Source organism: Phyllostomus hastatus, unplaced genomic scaffold (genome assembly GCF_019186645.2).
Source record: "Phyllostomus hastatus isolate PE091 unplaced genomic scaffold, TTU_PhHast_1.1 phas_scaffold_78, whole genome shotgun sequence".
Classification (NCBI taxonomy): domain Eukaryota; kingdom Metazoa; phylum Chordata; class Mammalia; order Chiroptera; family Phyllostomidae; genus Phyllostomus; species Phyllostomus hastatus.
In genome coordinates, this window is record NW_025334041.1 from 22,794,041 (window position 1) to 22,817,595 (window position 23,555).

General features: G+C 41.5%; 1 protein-coding gene across 1 annotated transcript in view; it reads right to left on the reverse strand.

The window, feature by feature from the left end:
- Nucleotides 1–1,835: 1,835 nt before the first annotated feature.
- The window catches only part of SCIN (scinderin), a 72,270-nt gene continuing 50,550 nt past the window's right edge, over nt 1,836–23,555 (reverse strand). Inside the window, exons 8-16 of the mRNA XM_045828622.1 lie at nt 22,856–23,071; nt 20,380–20,501; nt 16,529–16,619; nt 11,808–11,978; nt 7,731–7,908; nt 7,361–7,482; nt 4,697–4,774; nt 3,043–3,103; nt 1,836–2,653 (exon numbers count right to left, since the gene is read on the reverse strand). Of these exons, the coding sequence (XP_045684578.1) occupies nt 2,526–2,653; nt 3,043–3,103; nt 4,697–4,774; nt 7,361–7,482; nt 7,731–7,908; nt 11,808–11,978; nt 16,529–16,619; nt 20,380–20,501; nt 22,856–23,071 (1,167 nt within the window). The 3' untranslated portion in view covers nt 1,836–2,525. The remainder of the gene's footprint in view (nt 2,654–3,042; nt 3,104–4,696; nt 4,775–7,360; nt 7,483–7,730; nt 7,909–11,807; nt 11,979–16,528; nt 16,620–20,379; nt 20,502–22,855; nt 23,072–23,555) is intronic.

Below are 23,555 nucleotides of genomic sequence, written 5' to 3' on the forward strand. Positions count from 1 at the left end.
GGTTCCCCTCTCCACTGTACTGATTTTAGATGCGTTATGGGTGTTTCTTCAGGACATATCAGCTTTGAGTGTGAAATTAAAACTGCAACTCCCTAACTTCCCCTTTCCAGGAAACTTTTACAAATCTTCTTTCACCCTTCTCTGCACCCACTGCCCTTCAGTAGGGTTCCTAATTCTTCTTCATATAGCAGCCACACTTGCTGGTAGTTTTGGTGATCACCCCCTGCTTCAGCAGAGCAATGCTGCTCAGGAGCTACGTCCTCCCCATATTGTTTATGCTAATGCCGTGGCTGTCTCCTCCGGCAGCCACCTCGCTGAGTACTTATATTTGGGATCTGGGAAAGCGATCTTTTCACAGCCCGGGCTTGAAACAGCAGTTCTGCTTTGATCTAGTATGGTGAGGACAGTAGGAGAGAGTCCTGAAGAACCTCCCTGCTCCTTTGGACGTCAGCCCCAGTACATCAGGCATCCTCCCACTTCCGAGTCCTGGTTCTTGGTATTCCTTCTGCCTGGGTGAGATCACAAGGGTCACTCCCTCCCCCTGACAATGATCTGACTACCTCCCTAACCATCCTGTTAATATTTCACTTTGCCTCCTTCTTCACCTAGCAATTTCTGTTCCTATTCCCTGTACTTTTTTCCTCCATAGAACTTTCAATGTTTTATAATATGTGCAATTGATTTTTTGTTAGTCTCCTTTCCAGAACATAAAGTTTGTGACAATTGGGATTTTGTCTGTTTCACTCACATCAAATCCAAAGTTCCTAAAATAGCACCTATCCCCAAGTAGATGCCTAATTAACATTTACTGAATGAATGAGTAGTCCTTGGAAGTGTAGCTTCTCACTGCTGCCCTTACCACCCACCCAAGCTCTTGGCCCCCACAAGACTATTCATATCTAGGCCACAGTGGAATTGGGCCCACTTCCCCATGCCAGGACCTAGTCTGAAACACGCAGGCCCTGCACTTTCCCGGAGGGAGCTGAGAATTCCCTAGATCACCCCCAGCTCAGGCTCCCCATCCCATGAACGGGTAGCTTCCCTACCTCACTTGGCTCTCTCCTGACCTACTGCCAAAGCTGGTTTCTGCTTTACTGGAGCTCCATCTCCTGCCCCAACTCCTGTTCTCTGAGGCTGTTAAGTTACTTAAATAGGGAGGCCGTTAGACTGAGATGTTGTGATGCTGCGGAGGCCTGCATGAGCAAACCAAGACCCAAGCTTGTAGATGCCTCAAGGTTACAAAATTCAAAACCTAAGGACAACCAACCATGAACAACCAACCAGGCTATAGGCTATAGCCAGTTAGTAGTTTCTTTGCTTGGTTTCCCATTTTATCTATAAATGCCTCACTTTGAACTCCTGCTGGTGTGGCATTGCCTAATTTCAATTGATTTTTAGTCAAATAAACTTTTAAAACTTTTAATATACCTCAGTTTATCTTTTAACAGGACTCAGATTTCATATGTACTATATGATATAATACATATCTTTCATAATTAGGTAACCATGGAAAGGTTGTCAAATTTTTTTAAAGATTTTAGTTACTTATTTTTTAGAGAGGGGAAAGGGAGGGAGAAAGAGAAGGAGAGAAACATCAGTGTGTGGTTGCCCCTTGTATACCTTCCACTAGGGACCTGGCCCACAACCCACACATGTGCCCTAGACTGGGAATCGAACTGGGGACCCTTTGATTCACAGGCTGGCACTCAACCCACTGAGCCACAGGTTGTCTAATTTTGACATTTAAGTTTATTTATGCATAAAAGGATTTAATCTTAAAATTAATCATCTGATTAACTCTCATATCACATTTGAACAAAATGTCACAACAAAAAACCTTTTCAAAAAGATATATTTTAATGATAAAAGCATTAGTGAATTTTTTTGTACTTTTTTTGTGATGTTAAACATGTACTGTCAAATATTAGTATCTCTAAGTGGATAAGAATACAAATCATTTTGTCATGAAAGAGCTGTGCTTTTAATGACTTTTAAAGAGGCAAAAGAGGTGAAGTTTCTCTTAGAAAACGACACCAAAGAGCCAATAGTATCAAAGTCATTGGCTAAAGAAGGAAAAGAAGCTTCTAAAGCCACTTTAACAAAACTTGGCTGCAAATACATTATTCTTTTGAACACAACACAGAGAGAGGAGGAGAATCTCCAAAATGTTATAAGGCTGTCTTCTCTGGCGTGTTAAGGAACAAGTTTGGCTAGTGGCTCCTGAATAATAAAATTTCCTGGCAAACTCCCCTAGCTTGGCATAGCTTTTCATTTATAAAAGGTAATATAAAAAGATATAGATCAGTTGCAAGCAGACCTAATAATGGTCCATAACAAAAGTGTAGTTTAGGTTATTTTAAAATATTAACATATGAAAATCCAGTTTTAAAAAGAATTTCAAACCAAAACTAGGCATTTAAAAAATACCCAGATCACTGAGGTTAATTTCCTAAAATCCCACAAACAAAACCCCCCTTTTTACCCTCCAAACAGTGTGTGTTTGTTTTTTTCCTACAAAAGTCAGTTTAGTACTTGCTGGAATCCCAGCCCAGAAACCAGCCTGTGAATGTGGGTGGCTCATAGCCTTGTTTTATGATGATGATTGGCGTCCTCCTATCTCTTCCAGAAGGGTCTGTCTCAAGGTACATTTTGGCTAAAAAGAAGTACAAAGACATAAATTCAATTAGTTTTAAGTAACTATAGAATGAAAAGCTCCCCATAAAGGTAATAAATTAAATCCTTTTTGCCCCAAAGTAGTCAAGTACTGTTTCATAGGAACAATACTTATAGATTTCTCTCATCAACTACAGAAAGTACCATGAGAGTTACATTATTGCCTGAAAAAAAATCCAAACTTTATGGAATTATATTTATGGCATAGTTATTCTTATGTTTTCAATAACAAAAAAGTGCCAGGAAACAGCATTATTCAAAAGGAATTAAAAATAATCTAGATTACAACAGTTATGGAGGTTTTACTATTTCCATAACAAAAAATGTAAGTGAATTAAAATTTTTTAGGATAATTGATAACTAGCTTACCAGACTTCAGAGATTCTGTCTTCTCAACTTCATTGGCATCTTTGCCAATCCAAATAAAAATCTGAAAAATGAGACAATGATGATGCATACTGTTTGGGGAGTATGGACTCAGAGCTGGGCCACATGCAAAATTCTTCCCACAAGTTGTTGCTCATTTAAACTTGACAACAACCCAGGAGTTAGAAATGGGGACCCAGCCATGTGGAGAAGTTCAACCACTTCCTGAAGTCCACACTTACTAGGAGACACTGAAACTTACATCCAGACAAGTTTCACCTCAGGTTTCACATTCAGACAGTCTGTGTTTCGGTAACATTGTCTAGTTCATAAAGGGAACTTTCTCAAAAACAACTTATTGACTGTGGTTTTTTTTTGTTTCATTTTTTTTTTTGCACCCTCCTCTAGGGTATGTAAGACGACCATTACCTCTATATTTTACAGGAGGCGGTGGTACACTCTCAGCTTGTTTGAAGGCACCCCACAAATCAGAGAGTGATGAACCTCTGACTGAAGCTTAGTGTTCTCCCATAGTACCATGTCCTCTAACAATTTGGTAAGAGCGCTATAACCTTTTGTATTTAAATATTGAGGTTGTACGTAAACTGCTGTCATTACATATTCTGTATGTATCCTTCTCCTTTTGAAATATGTGGGTTGGGTACTTCAATGCTACAAAATTCTCCTGAATGACCTTATATGTAAATCACTTTAAAGTCACTTGTTGGCAGAGACATGTTGGTCAAATTGCTTTGGATTGTGTTCTAATTCACACTGAAAGGGCTGAAACATTGGCTTGTAGGATGTAGAACCATGACAGCAAGATAATGTACATCGAATGTACGAGGTATAATTGGCACATAACATTATATGAGTTTCAGGTGTGTAACACACAGGTTCGCTAGTGTATCTACTGTGAAGTGATCACCACCACAGCGAGTCTAGCTGACAAGAACTAAGGGGCACTAGGACTGAATGACTTAGCAACTAACACCAGACCTACAAATAACAATAGCTTTGGTTGACTCTAAGATTAGGCCAAATTCAGATGCCATTTAGTTTCTAACACATTTATTTTCCCCTTTTATGATTGTTAATTTACAATAGTAAATAGAGGTTAAAAAAACAATGGTCAGATGTGCCATGTTAAATCACAATTAATTTTCTCCAAAATAAACATAATGGTGACATACTTTACTTTGCAGATTCAAAACTGTTCTGTTTCTTTCCTAGGGGAAGAGTCTCCTATGACTTCTTGTCAAATTTCAAGAGAAATTCTGCATATTTGTCTTCCCCATGGCATTATATCCCATATACCCATTTATTTTATTCACTAATGCATTTATTAGTTAAATGAATATATAAATGTATGAACAAGTTAGGAGATGACGTGAATTTTACAAATAAATGAAAAGTAGAAGTTGGGTTTTTTTTTTGCCTAAATTTATATAGCCAAAGACAGTAACTGTGAAATTATTTTTACATTAAGACATCAACTTGCTACATGTATCAGTCTTATGTTTTGCCAAAATGTCTTTTTAAATACAGCCTAAATCCACAGGTCCACTTATTATTAGGCTTGCCATTTCTCAAAGCAGATTTTGTCAGCGCCCAGCTGCAAGGGCACGCTCTTGTTATGAACAAAATACAATGTTACCTGTTCCCAGGCATCTAGTAACATGACGTCATCTTCTGCTAAATCATCCTGGGTGAACTCTCCTGGAACCTCTTCAATCTGAAAGGTATAAAAAACTTTATGACCAAATGGTAAAGTAGTAATTTTCCTAATATATAGACAAGTCGCTTCACAGATTTATGATGCCTTCCTAAAGTCTCCCAAGGCATTAGTGGGGGAAAAGGGGCAGGGGGGATCAATTCTGTGGACAGTGACTGCTCAGGGTGATCTGCCCCTACATTCCTAACCGGGCAGGTCACGGTGGGGAGTCATGTTCCAGGCTTATAACTTCTTTAGTGAGAGGTTTTCAGCCTGCCCTGCCCATTGTTCTTGTGCATCCAGATTAAGACACCTTTAAAATGCCAGAAGTAACACTCCTGGGAGGAGGTATTGAGGAAGAGAGCACAGAATCTCATTACCTATTCTGGAATGCAATCCCCACCTTGCTTCTTCCTGCCTCCCAGTAACCTTTCTTATGCTTCCTCCTTAATTTCAAATGCATGGAAGAAGCTGCAAAACTGTTATTCTCAGGAGCATTCGAGATCTGCTTCTGGCATATGTTGTCAGTTTTGGCTCAAATAAACTCATAAAAATTCTCTACAGGTTTGGACATTTCTTACGTCAACACATTTGAGTTTATGGTTTGGGTATTAAATTGTCTTTCATTTTGTGTGTCAAGGTTATTTTCTTAAAATCAGCACATATGGTCATTTTATAAACCAACAATTTTTAATAAGATAAAATTATAACAATATTCTGTATGCAAAGTTTTATTATTTTTATTTTAAGTGGGTTGAATTGTATTTTCTATAGTTAACATTAAAGGGTAAGGCACAGAAGGTCGGCTTGACACACCCGGTACTAGTGAATATGTATTAAAGTTCAATATTTTTAAAGAATTCTGGGTAAAACCTTCCTGATCCTTAGGAAGGGGTGGTGGATGGGATTACAGTTCCCAGTTCTTCCCTCCTTCCCTTTGCCATGTGACTTTGCAGTGCAGTGGAGTTGGTAGAGCTGACTGTGGCCTTGGCCATGTTATACAAGCCACTGTGACTGAGCAGGGACCCTCTTGTGCCCTTGGGGTCTGCCATGGGAAAAGCAGGCAGGAACCCGCAGCCACAGGAGAGCCTCCCAGCTGTGCCCAGCCTCCGTAAACCAGGTCCTAAACACTCTGCTACTCTCTGAGCATGACAATAAATGCATCTGCTGTATGGATGCGGATGGGCTACTGAGGTCATTAACAACAAAGACACACATGAAAAGCTAACCATTTACAGTGGGTAACAAATCTGTTTACATTATCTTTCTACAGAATATTTACTAATCATATAAGCATTTTAAAAAGCAAAAACCTTAGATGTTACTTTCTTTGTGCCATGCACTGTTCTAATCCTTTATATACAACAAGTAATTTAACATTCACAACAACCCTATGAAGAAGATACTAGCATTAGCTCCATTTAACAGATGAGAAAACTACAGCACAGAGATAGTAAGTCACTAGCTTACGGTCACACAGCCAGTAAATAATACATCACCAAGTAAGTAACATCACACAGGCAGATTGGCTCTAAAAGCTGCACCTTTAACAGCAATATTAGCAAATAATACTAATAAATTATATGAGCATATGCCAAAAAAAGAAGTTGTTTGGATGCAGCATCAAATAACAATTAGAAGAGTAAAATAACAAATTGTTCTGAGGATAAGTTTATAAAATACAGTGGTTTCTTGAAAAGTAGGTGAGGAATTGCTATGGCCAACAATGAAATATTTATCACAATCCACTATTTAAATCTTTAATTTTTAGGTCAAATCACTTATAAAATCAAGTGTGGTTTGTACCTGAGTGGTTTCTTCTTCAAAGCATTTTATTTCTAGCAAGCATGTACCTGGGAAAACACTTAAGAAATTTTCAAGTGTGTGTGTGTGTTGAGAAATAAAGCATGTATTCACCAGGAAGTGGTGGCGAAATCTTTAGATCAAGTTTTATATAGTAAAAGAATTTGTTCTTTACACAAAAAGTTAATACAAGAGCCTAGCCTGGCAAACTGAAAAAGAAATTTTCTGGTTAACCTGAGATGATGGGCTGCAGCCCAGAATATTCCAGAGCCCAGTGTAAAATCACTCTTGGACACACATACTTTTACTTCCAAATACCTGGAATTCAAAGCCTGAGAATGGCTCTGAAATAAAACATTCCTCCTGATTTCAGTTAATTTGCAGGTGCACATGTAGCTTTCTGTGATTTTGCCCAATGATTGTAGTATTTCTATAATATATTTTATTCAGTCAGCATGGTGATGCTTTTTATTCCCCTTGAAAGTTGAAGGGTAACATTTATGTCATTTGATCAGAAACCCCTCTTGCTGCCACAGGAAATGTCAAGTTATTCAATTAGCAAATCCACCCACACCCATGCCGACACCAATGCAAGGTAGCTGGTATTTTTAAGAGCAGCTTGATTTTTATAGAATGTTACAGCAGTTTTGTGCTTTCACATCCATAACATCATCGATTCTTAAAACTACACTGTGGCAAGGAAAGAGAACCCCCTATAATTTGCAGGGGAGTGGAAACTGAGAATCAGCATAACCTGGCAGGAACGGGTCGGGCTGACACTGGGAAGCTTCCCCAGGCCCTTACCACGAATCTTCCGCTTTTGTTAGAGCAGGCGTACAGCCGAGGCGGGTGGTCTTCAGCTTGGGTCTCTAGCAGTGGGGACGTCTGGTAGTGGGTTTTCCCTCCAAGGAAATTCCAAAACTCCTCTGTGGAAGACACACTGTGTTACCTGATGCATTTTCAGATACTATAAACAAATAATATCTTACCTTGACTTTAATGTTAATAAATTAACTATGGCAGGTACCATCACCCACTTTGGCAGCTAATGGATTCTTACCCCCGCTCCCCATAACTTTTACAGAGTGACTATTTATGGACAAAATAAATTACATGATCAGCAATCCCACCAAAGGTAAGTTCTGGTTACTGGCCCCGGCCACACAGTACACACCTGGTTCCTTTCCTTCTTGAATCCTTGTGGTGTTGCACTTGAGCACACTGGCCACGTGCTCCGCTCCCCTCTCCTCCTCCTGGCTCGCACCTTTCCCTATCCAGGTGTAGCCATTATTGTGGGGCAGTTTCAGGACAAAAACATCATTGGAATTCAATGAATCCGCCTCAACATCTACCTACAGTATGAAGAAAAATAACGCAATGATCCAAAGTCACTGCTGCCCCTTCAACAAACACATCAGAGGAACTGAGACAGTGACACCTCGCCCATGGCCTCCTTCCCCGACCTCAGGGAGCTAATTCGGGGCAGCACATGGGTACCCCCGTGGTGTCAACGATGCTGGAGCAGGAGCACCTGGGCCTGTGTCAGTTTCACTCCCCACCGCCCACAGGCAGGAGCACAAGTCTCCAAAAATAAAACTAACCAAACCGATGTGATAAGTAGCAAAGATAATATTTACAGAGATCATAAAAACTAGAATGGGCTATTATCAAAAATAAAAGAGGGAATAATGTTTACAAAGGAATACGTGAAGCAAAGGTATTCGGTTTTCTTTCCCCAGCTAAACAAGAGAGGTTTATCAGGTAACCAAAGGGACACCTACACATCACAAAACAGGGACTGGAGTCCAATGTAAGCAAAGAAACAATTATACAGTTTCACTGAAAGTGCTCCAGCCTCCGATAAATCATTGCTCAAGTGATAAAAGACTGTTTGCAGTGCATTAAAAACAACGCTGACATACCCCTTCCTTTCAACTCGGAAGCCATGGGCACTGTCTGGGACCAGGCAGGTGAACGCAGCGCTGCCCCATGTGGACTCAGAGGGGTGGAGGGGACCCTGAGGGTGTGGATCTGGCTGGAGAGTGAGGCTAAAGGTGGGACCTCTGGGCAAGGTCAGGCATGTTCAGAGGCTCACGCTTGGCAATGAGCCTGAGGGTCTAGGATGGGCTCGTGTCTCTGTGTCTAGGACCTTGTGATTTTGTGACTCTGTGCCAGTGTCTGTGAGAACCTCTGTCTGGCTATGTGATTGTGTCACCATGACAACTTGTGTATCATTTTGTGCATGACTGTGGGACTCAGTATCAGGAGTGACAATAGGGAGATGAAGCAAGAGTAAGTGAGACTGAGATGAAGGAGCATGAGGGAGGAAGGAAGCAAGAATGTGTTGTTCTTGAGGCCAAGAGAAGAAAGTGTTTCATTGAGCTGGTTATCAGTGCTGCCAAATGACGCTGTTTGGCCAACCACACCGAGGTGCCAGATGAAAGCATCAGCTACGTGCAGTTGGATTCCACCAGGTCATCAGGCCCCTGTCCCCAGAGAGGGCAGTATAGGAGGAAGGGATGGCCATTGGAGACAGTGAAGAGGGGTTGGTGACATCCAGGGATGTGGTTATCCCCCTCTTTCAGTGGGAACGAGACCTCATGGACCAAGCTCAAAGGCATCTATCAGATGTGATGACAGAGAATTCCAGACATCAGGATTTCCGATTCTAATCTAAATGCCTCATTGGCACAGAGGAAAGAGCTTGGTTGATGGACATAGGGGTGACAAGAGGCCCATGCCCCAGTTGGTGTGGGGTCGGGGAAGTAGTTCTAAAGTGCAGCCCCCCCAGAGATGGAAACAGAAAGCCCTATAAACACTGATTTTCATGAGTGCATTTCAGAGAACCTACGCATGTGCAGGCCAGTTTGAGAGGCACCGGGAAATCAAGGAGCTCTATCACAAGCAGGCTACCACGTCTCCCAAGTAAGTGTCCACGGGGAAGAGGCAAGGAAGCAGAGATTCTCATGGACTCTTCCATCATAGAGCAACTGAGGGTGCCGTAGATGAGACCTTAGGTGTCTTTTAATTTGATGGGTTAAAAAATAAAGAGTCATAACTGAACATAAGACTCCATGCACAGAATACTCTGGTTGAGATCAATACCCACGGTGGCATTTAAACCATGTAACTGAGTGAGGAGAGCCAAGACCAAGGCTCGGAGCCCTCAAGTGCTTGGAGGACTAGCAGAGGAGGCAAGTCCAGCACAACTGCCATTAGCAGAGTGGCCTTGAACTTTAGAAGAAATCCTGTAATTATGGTATTTCAGAAGGTCGGTGGTAAGCAAACAAACAAACAAAAAAGTGTTTCAAGAACACAGGGAAGGGAGACTGTCAAAACGCCAGTGGGAGGTAAGACAAGTGAGAGCAGAGAAGGCAGGTGGAAGGGTGGGAATGCGAGTCTGAGTGGACTGGCTTTGGAAGGGGCTTTGGGGAGCAGAGACAGCAAGTAAGTGGAGACAACCGTCTTGAGGATTTGTGGGTAGAAGGAGGGCAGAGGAAGGACATCGCTGAGAGAGTCAGGGTCAAGAGACAGTTTTTAAACGAAGGATGGGAGTCTCTTAAAGGCATGTTTTTATTACAAAATAAGTGACCCACGACAGAAGGATAAGTTAATAATACAAAAGAGAAAAGTGTATTGCCTGCAATAATGATGAACCGGAGGAGGGGTAACGTGGCACAGAGAAAAATCCAGAGAAGTTCCTAGGAAGCTCGAGGTCCAGGATCCTGGACAGAAGCTGGCAGTGAGGTGGAGGTGGGAAATTTGGCCTTAAATTCAAGTCATATTTTATTTATTTATGTAATAAATATGCATTAAATTGTTTACCAATATATACTTTATACAAAGAGTATTATTTATTTTTAATTTATGGGTAAGAATAGATTGATATTAATTTCTAAAATAATTTAGAGTGTATATGTAAATAACCACTGTAAAATATTATTAAATATATAGGTATTAACTATTTAAATTTATTTCATAAACAGGTGGGAAGAATATACAGGTGCGGACCAGTCGGTGAAACTGGAAGAGAGTAGAGGTGATTCTGTGTGAACTCTGATTCTGTGACCCATCGAGAGCAGGGGCATTGGAGATTTGGAGAGAAAGGGGGACCTGCAGGGGGGTGTGGTGCATGCAAAGGGTTTGAGGATTCAGGCCTGAAACTTAGAATTGCTGAAAAATGCATTTTAAAGTGAAGTTGCTGAAGGACAGGCCATGCTTGTCTAAGATCAGATGTCTGAAACAGCTGCCCGAGGCACTATAGTTATTGCCCATGGCAGGCTTGGTATCCAGCCATGTGAGCGTGAGAGAAAACGGGGCAAGGGCAAGAGTGGATGAGCAAAGCCAGAGTGATGGGGTCAGCGAGCCCTGGCTGAAGCCATCGAAGCCTGAGAGAGGAAGGACTGCTGCTCAGTAGATGGAAGCACAAGGGGGAAAACACAATTTCTACTAGGGGGCACTGTACAGGAATCTGTACCCTGAGAGAACAGTAGAGCATGAAGGGGGAGGGTGGCTTAGAGGTAAGGTTGCAGGTGGAGAGATGCTATGCTTTTACCGGCTTTTAAGGGCTCAGCTGAATGGCTTGTGCAGAAGAAAGGTTGGCAGGTGGGTCTCTGTTTGAGGATATAGAGGGTGTGAAGGAGTTATAGGTTTCTTTGGGAGGCTTGAATTTCAAAAGTGACTGAGGTGACCAGCATACAAGGTGATGGATCATCCTAGAGGTCAAAGCACTAGCCATTTAAAAACCCGCACCTGCTGCCCTCGTCCATACCTGGAGGTCTCCCTGTCTGGTGACACTGGGATATGGGGTGTGATTTCTTTCACAGCTGCTGCCAGACAGCATGTTTGGCGGGTGGAGTGATGGTCTGGCCCAGCGCGGTACAACCTGTTTCCCACATTCATTACAAGTAGACAGACAAGGGGCTTCCCTCTCGAATGCCCCCAGTGGTCATCCGATCAGCACCCACATCCATCTTCCCCCAGGCCTTCCAAGATAGCAGGTAAGCTGCCTCATGCCTTTGACAGCTAGATTTGTTATGTTATTCTTCAGTTTCATTTGTTTTGGTATAATGTGGTTGAAAAATGTAAGGCCTGGTATCCACAGTTAACTTTTTACTCAGTTCTCCTGCCTTCAGTATTTTTATTGCAAACACTAGGGTTGCTATAAACATGCAAGGAGTTTAATGGCCAACTTTTTAAAGACTAATGTTTGCTGAGGGTTCAGGTCATTTTACGGAATGCATGACATTACCTCCACAATTCTGGTGATAGATGCCAGGTTTCTTCGAACTTGAAAGAGTCGGGTAGGGGCAGCAGGTACCTGACCTCCTTTCTTTGATGTGCCGTTCTTGTAAATAATGAGTGGCTTGTCTTTGAACAGACTCAGCAGGTGAGCGGGCTCTTTGCCCTGGGAGACTCGAATCTGGGGGAGGGGAGAGAGAAGAAAGAAAATGAAAGGTGCCTTGGAGAGAAGGTAGCATTTCTAAATGTGTTTCCATTTTCCTTTTTGAAAATAAAATAAGCCACAGGTCAAGGAGAGGAGGAATAATGATGAATAGAAGATGCAGATTAATGATAATCAAGCACAGTTTTGTCACTGACTGAAGAATCAATTGTTATTCCGGTCCCTGCACTCCCAACCAGTTTTTTTCTCAGGGGGACCATCATCCTACAGGCCACTTTCCGCTTCCAGAAAACAAACAAACAAACAAAAAAGTAAGAAGCTCATCTATACCTCTAAAAGAGAAAAAACAAAGTGGTGATGTATGCCATCTTTCATGAATACTACTCTTTTTTCAAGAGTACCAACACCTGACAGATATTGAGGGATATCCTTGTTTTTCACATATTTTGGATCTTGTTCAGGTTAAGAGATGAGCATTTAAACACCTCCACAAACATGACAACACAAAGCATACCAATTGTTTTCACATCCCTGCAACTAAGGTAAAAAAAATAATTTAAGAGCCATCTGGGGATAGATAAATGATTTCTATCCAAACATCAGAAACTGACCAAAATAAACAGAATATACTTTCTGTTTTTAAACTTAACTTTAGAAATGGTAATAATAGATTTGTTTACTATAAGCTCTTGAAAAAATACATTATAGTCCTGACCAGGTAGCTCAGTTGGTTAGAACATCTTCCCGATAGGCCAAAGTTGCAGGTTTGATCCCCCGTCAGGGAATGTGCAATGAATGCACACGTAAGTGACACAACAAATCAATGTCTCTCTCTCTCTCCAAAATCAAGTTAAACAATACAGTACAAAGACTGCAGGATAAGGAAATTTAAGAAAATAAATGGGAAATTATTATTTAATTTCACCTATTATCTTAATACCAGATATTGCATTAGAAGTGTATTTCCTATTTCTTGCATAAACTATTGATGCATTTAAAAAAGAATTTTATTTATTTATTTTTATAGAGAGGGGAAGGAAGAATGAGAGGCACAGAAACATGGATGAGTCACCTCTCATGAGCCCCTTACCAGGGACCTGGCCTGCAACCCAGGCATGTGCCCTGATGGGGAATCGAACCAACAACCTTTCAGTTTGCAGGTCAATGCCCAACTCACTGAGCCACACACATCAGGGCCTGATGCATTTTTTTAAAAAAACATAAAGTGTTCAAATTTTGTGCTGGTCCCATGTTTTTGTCAATTATTCAGCTTTATGCTAAAATTGGATGGTCTCTCACCTACTCTAGTGTATCTTTTTCTAGAAGCCAAATTAGTGGGAATGCTGATGCATATACTATTGTAGGGAGGCCTAGGGAGCATTGCCAATAATTAACTTCACAGTTATCCCTCAGTGAGTAAACATTCAAACAAGTGAGTAGCAAATTATAAAAATGTCTTCTGAGTCTCAGCCCCAAAGCTCAGGATGAGGTTAGCTAGGAGTTACTTGTTGCTTAGCACTTCCCATGACACTGAGACTTAAAAGAAAAAAAGTCACTAATTAAGACCCTTTCTACTTGTGAAATGAGAATAAGAGACAGAAAAGGTAAGCCGAAAGTTTTTCAATACTGTTATTATACAGAATGTTTAAAACAGTAGTAAAAGACTTGAGTTGCTTGTCATTTTTATAAATTACTGCCACCTAGTGATTAAACTAAATATTACCACTTCATTGTCAATTAGGATTCAACTGGCTAAACAAGGGAAATTCAGTCGGTATCTCAAATATTTTACTGCAAAATGGGAAATTTATAAGGCATGATAAATATCTTCCAAGTTTTAGCATAACCTGGAATATATTAAATATCAGTTAAATGGCAGAGATGATGCCAGTTCTTAGAAATATTTCATTCAAGAAATGAATATAATACTTCAGTGAAATAAGGTTCAGTATATCAAAAAATTCAATCTTACTAATTTGCTAATTAACAATTAACAAATTTAATTTTAAAAAGTTAATATGCACCTTTAAATATAGATCTAATTTGCTTTTTAGTGTATCTATGAACTATTAACAAGTGCCGAGGCAGAAAGAAAACTAGCTGGAAGACCAAATTTTGCCTCCACATCTTAGATTATATGTACTCAAGTCTCTGACTTACCTATTTAGTCATTACCTTTGAAGAAGCTATTACACATTTATAAGCTTTGCAAACAAAACCAAAAACCTGTGTACTGTATGGATTCTTGATTCACTTGACACCAGGCATGAGGAAGTTAGACACATTCCTGCGAAGGGAATGCTGAATGCTGCTGTATCAGAAATGTCACCATGCTGGCCAAACCAGCACCTGCTTTCAGCCTGAACCCCAGATCCTTTTCCCAACAGACGGGAGCAGACTCCTTCCTCAAAGCCAGCCAGAGAAAACACCCCCGCAGTGTGAGCTGCTCCAGCTGGAAGGCCAGGGAGGGAGTGGAAGGGAGGGCGGAGGGAGAGGGAGAAACCCCAGGGAGGGCTTGTGGTAAGGCCAAGGAACAAGCCAGGGCCACTCCTGGGACTCAGAAAAGCAGACGGACAGGTCGGAGCACAGTGAAGAGTAACAAAGTCTTCTTGAAGCCTATACTTAAGTTACACTTTGAGGAGTTAAATCAGCAAAGGCCAAGAATTTCCTAATAAGGGTCCTGAAACAAGTAGAAGATATTCCATCATAAACATAAGAGGAGGAGCTTGGGAGAAGAGAAAGGAAGGTCAGACCAGGCTGGAAAGAGGCCCTTCCACACAATGAGGAAAGTTCGCACTAGACACTGATATTAGAGTCCCATTGTACGACGTTTGACCTTTCCTAATTAGTCAGCGCTATATTTCTCTCTCCCTCTCTTTCTCTACCAAGCTCTACCTACTTTTCTCTAGATAGATAGATAGATAGATAGATAGATAGATAGATAGATAGATAGATGACAGAAAGAAAGAAGTGTTTTTCCCCAATTGACTTATTTATATAGAATTGTCATTTAGAATTTGGGATAGGTCATTCTCATCAAATTATTTATTTTCAGAAATACCCACATAAAGAATCTCTCTCTCTCCCTCACACCCTCTGGTCCTTTTACCTTCTCTCCTTCCCTCTCATCTCCTCCGTGGTTTCCCTCTTTCTTGTCCCACCTATCCTTCTCCTCGCCTTCTCTCCTTTCTCTTCCCTCTCCTCCTCCCCTTTCCTTTCCCATTCCCTCTTGCTCTCTATCCCCTTTCCTCCTCTTGCTCTTCCTATCCCCACCTCCATGCCCCACTCCCCTCAGTTTGGTTGCCAGACTTTGTGTCAGCCACAATTCTGGAACCCGGAAGGATCTATGCTCTCAACAGGTTTATTTCAGGTCATCTGTGTAAAACACCTTACATACTTTTATGATTTGGGAGAGTGTGAAACACTGTTCCATGTTTTAACTATTAATTAGAATTATTAATCTGTGCTTGTTTTTGTACTGTTGTATTTAATTCCTATTGCTTTAATAACAAATTATCATGATTTTAGTGACTTAAATCAGTACAAATTTGTCCCATATTTCTGGAGGTCAGAAGTCCTAAATGAGTCTCACCGGGCTAAAATCAAGTTCTGGCAGGGGGCTCTAGGAGTGAATCCATTTCTTAGGCTTTTTCAGCTTTTAGAAGCTGCCTACATTACTTGGGTGGGGGCCCCTTCCATCTGTAAAGCTAGAAATTGCTGGTTGAGTCTCTCTCCTTTGAACTCTACCTGTCTCTCTGTTTCGCTTGTAAGAATCTTGTTGTTACACTGGATCTGCCCAGCCATCCTGGTTAATCTTCCTATTTTAAGATATGCTATTTTGCAACCTTAATTCTATCTCCACTCTTAATTCCCCTTTGGCCTATAGCATAACATTTCTTTTTTTTTTTTTTAGATTTTATTTATTTATTTTTAGAGAGGGAAGGGAGGGAGAGAGAGAGAGAGAGAGAGAGAGAGAGAGAGAGAGAGAGAGAGAGAGAGAGAGAGAGAGAAAGAGAGAGAGAGAAACATCAATGTGCGGTTGCTGGGGGCCATGGCCTGTAACCCAGGCATGTACCCTGGCTGGGAATCGAACCTGGGACACTTTGGTTCCCAGCCCGCGCTCAATCCACTGAGCTACGCCAGCCAGGCATAACATTTCCACAGGTCCAGAAGATTGGGATGTGGACATCTTTGCAGGGGTGGGTGTCGGGGGATAATCCGCCTCATCCTATCTGTTTAACAGCAGGAAGCAGTAACTCAGAGTAGTTTTCATGTCAAGTGACTGATACTGACATACGATGTGATTCTAAAGAAAAGATTCTTTTGGGCCCTTAAGTCTATTAATAGTCTATTTTGGATTTTGTTTTTTATTGTGTTTTCTTCCTCCCTCCCAGAGTCTGAGAGAACTACTATGGCACAGGAGTAGGAGTATTTGAATTCCAAGATGGACAAAAGGTAGCATCTAGAAACGGTCAATCTCCCATCCCAACTTGAATGCAGACCTTACACTAGACATCGGGCTGGTAAAACTAGGACTTCTATGAGTTTGGGGGTAAATATGTTCCAACCTGTACAGCCTGTCCTCCAAGAGATCTGTCCAGCTGAACAGTCAGGAAAGCAGATGTGGTCAGCTCATCTCTTGTGGCATTGGCTCCTTGCCTGGGGGACCAAACGGAAATACAGTAGCTTGTATCAGAACGTTTCAAGACCTTCTAATGTAGGCACTTCAAGCAGAGACTTCAGTTCTTATGGTTTCACATAACACAGTTGCAGAAGCCATGATCTTTTGCAAGTGCTAATGTTGAACCATGAATGGTCCTGTTACTGTCTCTTTGCCTCTAATTTTAAAATCCCACACTTAGGGGAGGAAAAAAAGGCAATCTAGTTTGACATGATTTCTTTACAAACATGTGGTGCTCACTGCCCATTAAATGTAAACTCCTCATGAAAATGGAATTTAGTGCTTCAAGAAGTTCATCATTGCCATCGTTCAATGCTTGTTCAATTTCAATTACCCGACATTTGGGAGAAAAGACCATTGCAGAAATTATTTGTTTTCTATCATTTTTGAATATAAGTGGTTTCACAAATATGAAGACACATTTGTACACTCAGTAGTTGATTGAATTCTAATCTTTCACCTTTAACTTTGCCTCCTGTACTTAACCTATTTGCATCCCTGCATCAGAAGTATCAGGTATACTGGAAAGTTGTTTGATTTGAAAGGCAGTCTTCGTGAGATCTGCTTATTTTCTAACTGCCTCTTTACTGCCTTTGTGGAAGACTTGGAAGCTCAGCAAACCAAACAACATTAGCAAAGATATATATTTAAGACCATGATATTAACTGGTAATGACTCAGAGAAGGAATCAAATAGCTAACTTATATCCTTGATATCCCAAAAAGACATATATTCTCACTGCAGAAATATTGAACACTTGGAATTGAAAAAAAATTAAATGGCCTCCCCTCTCATCCCTAGTTCTATCCCAAAGGGAGTAACTACTAACAATGTGTTGTATTCTTATTATCTTTCTTTTCTCCTTGATTTTTTATGAGGGAGATGTGGCAAACTAGTTCTCCTAAATTCCATATCTCTGAATAAAATGCTATCCACTTGTGAACAGAACAGAACTCTAGGGGCCGTCCTCGACTTGGTCGTCTCCTCTGTTCCCTGTAGCCAGTCTTTCAGATGCCAGCTCCCTGATACCCTGCAAACCGTCTCGTCCTTCCCCTCCCTGCTATCCTTGCGCCAAATTCTGGACACATTATCCTTCTGCTGGATATTCCAACAAATTCTCAGTCACCTCCCTGCCACCAACCTTCTCCCACCATTCTAGTCTATTCTTTAGATTTCAAGCAGAATAATTTCTCTAAGACAAAAACCAATCATGCCCCATGCAAATTCTTTGAGTGGCTCCCAACGGCCTGAAAATTAAAGTTCATGTTCCATAGCCTGGTTACGAGGCCATTCACAATTTGGCTCCTTCTAATTTCTGTGCTTTAATCTTCTGCTCAGTCACGTCGCTCCCGCCATACATCATCACTAGGAGATTAGTGTGCATTTCCCGGCATTGCTTGAAACAACATCCTATTTGCTTGCAGACTAGCTCCCACCTTGGCTCGCATTTAGCTCTCCCTTCTTCTAGGAGCTCATCACTACCTGCCTAGGAGTGGGCTGGGGTGATCATCTACAATTTTCCAAAGATCACTCAGCTTGGTCTTCTCTTGAAATCATTGAGACGTCATTGAAATACTTGCTAAACATCTGCCTCTCTTTAAAGTATAGGTACTTATACCCATGGGGTGTTTTGTTTTTGCTCTTGTTTTGTTGTGGTTTTTTTTACTACTGCACCTTTAGTATCTAGTGCAGTGCTTGGAATATGGAAAGTGCTCAGTAAGTACTTTCAAATGGTTTAAGGAGTTGCTTCTGCATTGAAAACTTATAACCTGATTTAGTCTGCTTTAGTTAGATCCACATAGTTATTTATGTGGATTTTGAATTGTTCATTCCTCAAAACATCCTCTTGAATGGCTTGTTGACACTTTCTTGTTAGATCTAAGTGCCACTGTTACATTTTTTACATACAGAAGAGAATTAAGAGGGAGACCCAGAACAGAATGCAAGAGAAAAGCTAACCAGGAACAATTAATTGATGACTATAGATGCCATGCTTTGCACAAACACTTTGCTGAATTAAAATTTTAGAAAAGGACATTGCAAAATAAGGACACACCGACAAGGTATAGCTGCCCTCGGCCTCAGGTCAGGAGAGACCTACAGACTGTGGCGTGAAATGTTGTCTTACAAGCTACAATTACCACGGTGTCTTTGCATCCTTTTGCTTAATTTGTCTGATTCTTTCCCTCCCTTTTCTTTCCTTTCACAAATAAATTTGTGATGATCAAGAGAGATAATATTTGAAAACATCTAGCACTTTGCTGGCACAAACATGTTGTCTCAAAAAATGGTCACTACGAAGATGGCCTCTTGTACACAAAGCTAAATATGTTCATCTTTGACAGGATATGATATGACTGCAGGGTCGGAACTGTCCCTGGGCACAGCGGTTCTCGTCAATGCCATGGTGTATGTGCATCGGAATCTCGGCAGTTCTGCCACACTGAGTCAGAGTTATTTGGTATTGGGTGGGGCCAGGCAATTGAATTTGTGACAAATGCCCAAGTGATTATGTGCAGCTAGCACTTGGAACCATTGCCTAAGGCCCTGCCTGTCAATTATTAAAGTGCATGGGAAGCACCTGGGGATCTTGTTAAAATGCAGGTTCTGGGATGAGGGGTGAAAGGTGGACTTTGAGCTCCCTTATTTCTAACCAGCTCCCAGGTCTTACTGAGGTCTCTGGTTCCTAGATCACACTCAAGTAACAAGAGCCTATGAGACAGAGATAACTATCCCACCTTCTGAACTTGGATGGACTCAGGCACTGTTCAGTGTCAGTGGTACAGTGTAAGTAGTAAGGTTACACCGTTGGGACAGATATGACCCTGTCATCTCATGGGACAGTCACCAAAGAGAAATGTCAGCATATCGGCAGAGACCTGAGTCCATGTCCTTTCGATAATGCCACCACAGGCTGCCATCACCGGCGGGGCGAGGCAGATGCTGTTCTGCCCTGGCGTCTGCACCTACACCTCTCACCCTTAAGAACTTTTTCAAGAATTCTTTTATTTTTTCCAATCTTCTCAGCAATATTCCATTTTACTTGATTTCATTTAATAAAATGTGAGGGATTCCCATATTACATGATTCATACAGAAGCCCTAACCCTTTTTGAATAGCCCAGCAGGACATGTGGACTTCATTCTCTTGGTTGGACATTCCCTAGGGATCAGGGTCTTGTCACTGACTCTTAGTAAACTTAACCTTCAACTATCTTAAGTCCTTATGCAAAACCATGTAAGATGTGGGTGCAATGGCACGTTTCTCTATTACATGCATTTCCTGGCGACAATGAATAAGGATGCATCAGTGTGAGGTCTCTGGAGTAGAAAACAGAATAACTAATTATATCTGGCCTTTCCAGGGTTTGCCTCATTGTAACTTTGTGGTTCCAATCAGGATAGGCCTTTGAATTTTAACAATAAGAGGGCATGGCAGCCAGTGCTAGCCTATTGGAGTATTAGTGTGCATAGGAGATGAGATACCCAGCTACCCTTTGGATGTCAAAACCTTTTTCCTAGATTAGAGAGAATGATTTGTATCTAATTTCTGCTTGTGGACAGCAGCCAAAAAATATAGTCAAAATCAAATCAAAAGAAATAACCACAAGCTATACAGATCTCACTGGGATACTACAGGATAATTCTATCCCACATTGCATGGAACTTAATAAAATTTAACTTTGGAGCAAACTCGGGCCTCCATGAAACCGAGGTTTTATAAAAGACGGAAACTCACCAAGTGTAGATAATCTGTCCTCTGGGGTAAGTGTAAAGTATAATGTAGCAGTCACCACCGTAGAATTCGCCGTAGGAGCGTCGGTCAATTTCCATCCTGCCGTTGTTTTCCACGCGCCAAATCTGGAAGGGGCAGAGTATGTGCACACCAAAATTAAAGACGCTTTGACCTAATGATACTTCTCAAAAATTTGGTCTAAATCTATCATTCAGTAACTTTTAAATTACTTTTCTAATGAGGTTAGAATTCAAGTAACAAGAAGAAATTTTGTTAATTTGGCAAGTTGTGTACTGACTTTTTTAAGTGCTTGTACTTCTTTTGCACCCTGCAGAGTAATTTGTGCAGTTCTGAATCAGATGATTAATAAATACCTGTTTTTGATCAATTAATGAAAATAATGTGGCATTTTAGTGGACTATACTCAGCTCAGAAACATATCTCTTCATTTATATAAAATCTTTCATCAGTTGGGAGAACATTTTTCAAAATTTCTTTTTCCCTGCACTTGAAGGCATAAGGCTATTATTTTCTCAGCCAAGAGTGACAGATTGTGATGAAAGCAGGCAGGTCCTGTTTTTTTTTTTTAAGATTTTATTTTTATTTATTTTTAGAGAGGGAAGGGAGGGAGAAAGAGAGAGAGAGAGAGAGAAACATCAATGTGTGGTTGCTGGGGGCCATGGCCTGCAACCCAGGCAAGTGCCCTGACTGGGAGTCGAACCTGCGACACTTTGGTTCTCAGCCCGTGCTCAATCTACTGAGCTACGCCAGCCAGGGCTATTTTTTTTAATTAAATTTATTGGGATAACATTAGTTAATGAAATTATATAGGTTTTGACTGTATCTATAAGTTTTGTTTGTCTCATTTGCAGAGACATTTTTTTCTAATTCTGCATCCTGTGGCAGATTAAAGATACTCCAAGTTTGAGAGTGAAAAGGGAAGGTTAACACATGAGTGAGAGACTCCCAGGCACTGTTTGTGCACACACACACACACACACACACACACGCCCCCTGCCTGGTGCTGGGGAGGGGCAGGGTGGGAATTTGGAGTTGTGCAGGTGGAGAGCACAGGTACAGTGCTTTCAGAGAGAAGCCTTCCCACACCATCTTGGTGAGAAGAGGGGAAATGGCAACAAAGTCTGGCTAAACCCAAAACCTAGAGATCGCCCCTGGGTCTCAGTAGCCCTGGGTGGCACTGGAGGCCTTCTCAGAGATGCCGTGACCTGACGTGCGGCTGCAGCCGGGACATGGCTGGTACTGGGGGACCAAACCTGCCACCAGGACCTCTGGCTGAGCTGAGTTCCAGAAAAGGATGTCTGAGTGGGAGACAGACTGGAACCCAGAAGTTGTTACCCCCCTGACAACGGCCACAGGGGGGCATTTCTCCCTTTGCAGTTCCCACCCCTGTGCAGCTTGGATTCCCACTTCATGTCTTTGAAAGGAGGAAGAACAACTGCCTACATCTCTTTACTATATATTTTGGTCCAAACATTGTGGCTAGCCCTGGAAATATAGAGATAAAATATACAATTCATGTCCCCAAGGAGGTAACAAGAGGTGTAGGAGGAGGAATTTGTAACTAAATGAGCAATTCCATGGTACTTATAAGTTTTGTGAAGAATATTACTTATGGTTTGAGCACAGACCATTTCAGTGTGGAAGGAAGGCTTTTCAGTAGAGATAGAACTTAACTGAATCACAAAGGAGGAGTGGGAATGTTACTTGGATGGCGGGAGGAGGGGGAATAAGGGGGGGAAAGAGCAGTCCTGGGTGTGGAAGGGTGGGCTGGAGACCACAGCAAGGAAGGCCTTGCGGGCTCAGCGAAGGTGGCCGTCCTCAGGAACACTGCAGGGAACCATTAGAATAGTTTAGAAGTGACATCACCCATTCTCATGCAGTTGGATGACACAGTAGTGGATTGAGTGTGACGAGATTTGAGTTAGGGAAAATTATGAGGGTTTTTTTAAATAGCATTTTTGTCAAAAAAAATCGAGGAATCATCAATGAATTCAATTTGAATACTCTACAAATATCTGTGATTTCAGCACATAACACATGCCCAACTTGCTTTTGTGAATGCCTGTAAGGTGCAAGGGAAGGACAAACTGATGGTAGTTGGCAGATTCGGACAACACACCCTCTCTGGACATCCCAGTTCTGAGAGCAGGAGCCGTTCAATCCAAGAAACAAGGAGCAGTTCCCTGTCGGGTCTCGAAGGTGGTGGTTAGGTGATCTCGCACAAAGCACCTCATTTCTCAGAATCTCAACATATGCTCTGTAAGTTAGAACTGAAGGCCAGACAACATCTATTCTAGCTTTAAATTCCCAGATTCAGTCTACAGCCTTGGACCATCTTTTTTAATAAGTTAAATTCACATTTTGCCAAGTTTGTATTTTCCTGAAGTTATATTTCCACATATACTGGGATAAGTGGGCTTGATTTACACAAACAAACAAACAAACAAAAGGCAAATACCTCCACTTTGCCGGAACCATCATCCACCATATTGTGCTGGGCTGCCATTTGGGGAGAACTATGCAGTTTTGAGGCATCAAATGGAATTTGTTGTATTTGCGCCACTCTCTCTGTGACATACACTTTTCCGAAGCCATCACTCTGATCTTTATCTCTCCAGTCCTTAAAGAACTGTTTGAAGATTGGTGTTTCACCTCCTTCTGGTAGGACTTGAATCTGAAATTAAAAAAAAAAACAACTTAATAATTAGAAACAGAAAACTCAGAGACTGAGAGAAAGCTTTCATCTAGTGGTGAAGGAAATGAAAAGACTCTCCTGGCTTCTGTGGTGACAGATGGAATCGTAGAAGCTGGCAATCTTAAACGACTGCACAAGCACAGGAAACTACCTGACCCTGCTCTTTCTCACAACGGGGCTTGTCGTTCTACATCAGCTCCGTAAGAGGTCTGGCCCCGGAAGAAATGATCTCATGCTGTTACTTGTGCCAGGACTTGAACATGAAGAGAAAAGGTGAGGCTGAGAGATGCAGGAGACAAGAGTAAGTGGCTAGCGTCTAAGCTGATCATGACGAAGCCAAATAGTATCTAGGCATTATTAGTCCATGTCTGCACAGATTCTTCAAAGGAGTAACTGATAAGAGCTCCCAGTTAATTCAGCTGTGGCTGGTTATTTTGCCTTGAAGACCGTGGAGGAAATATTA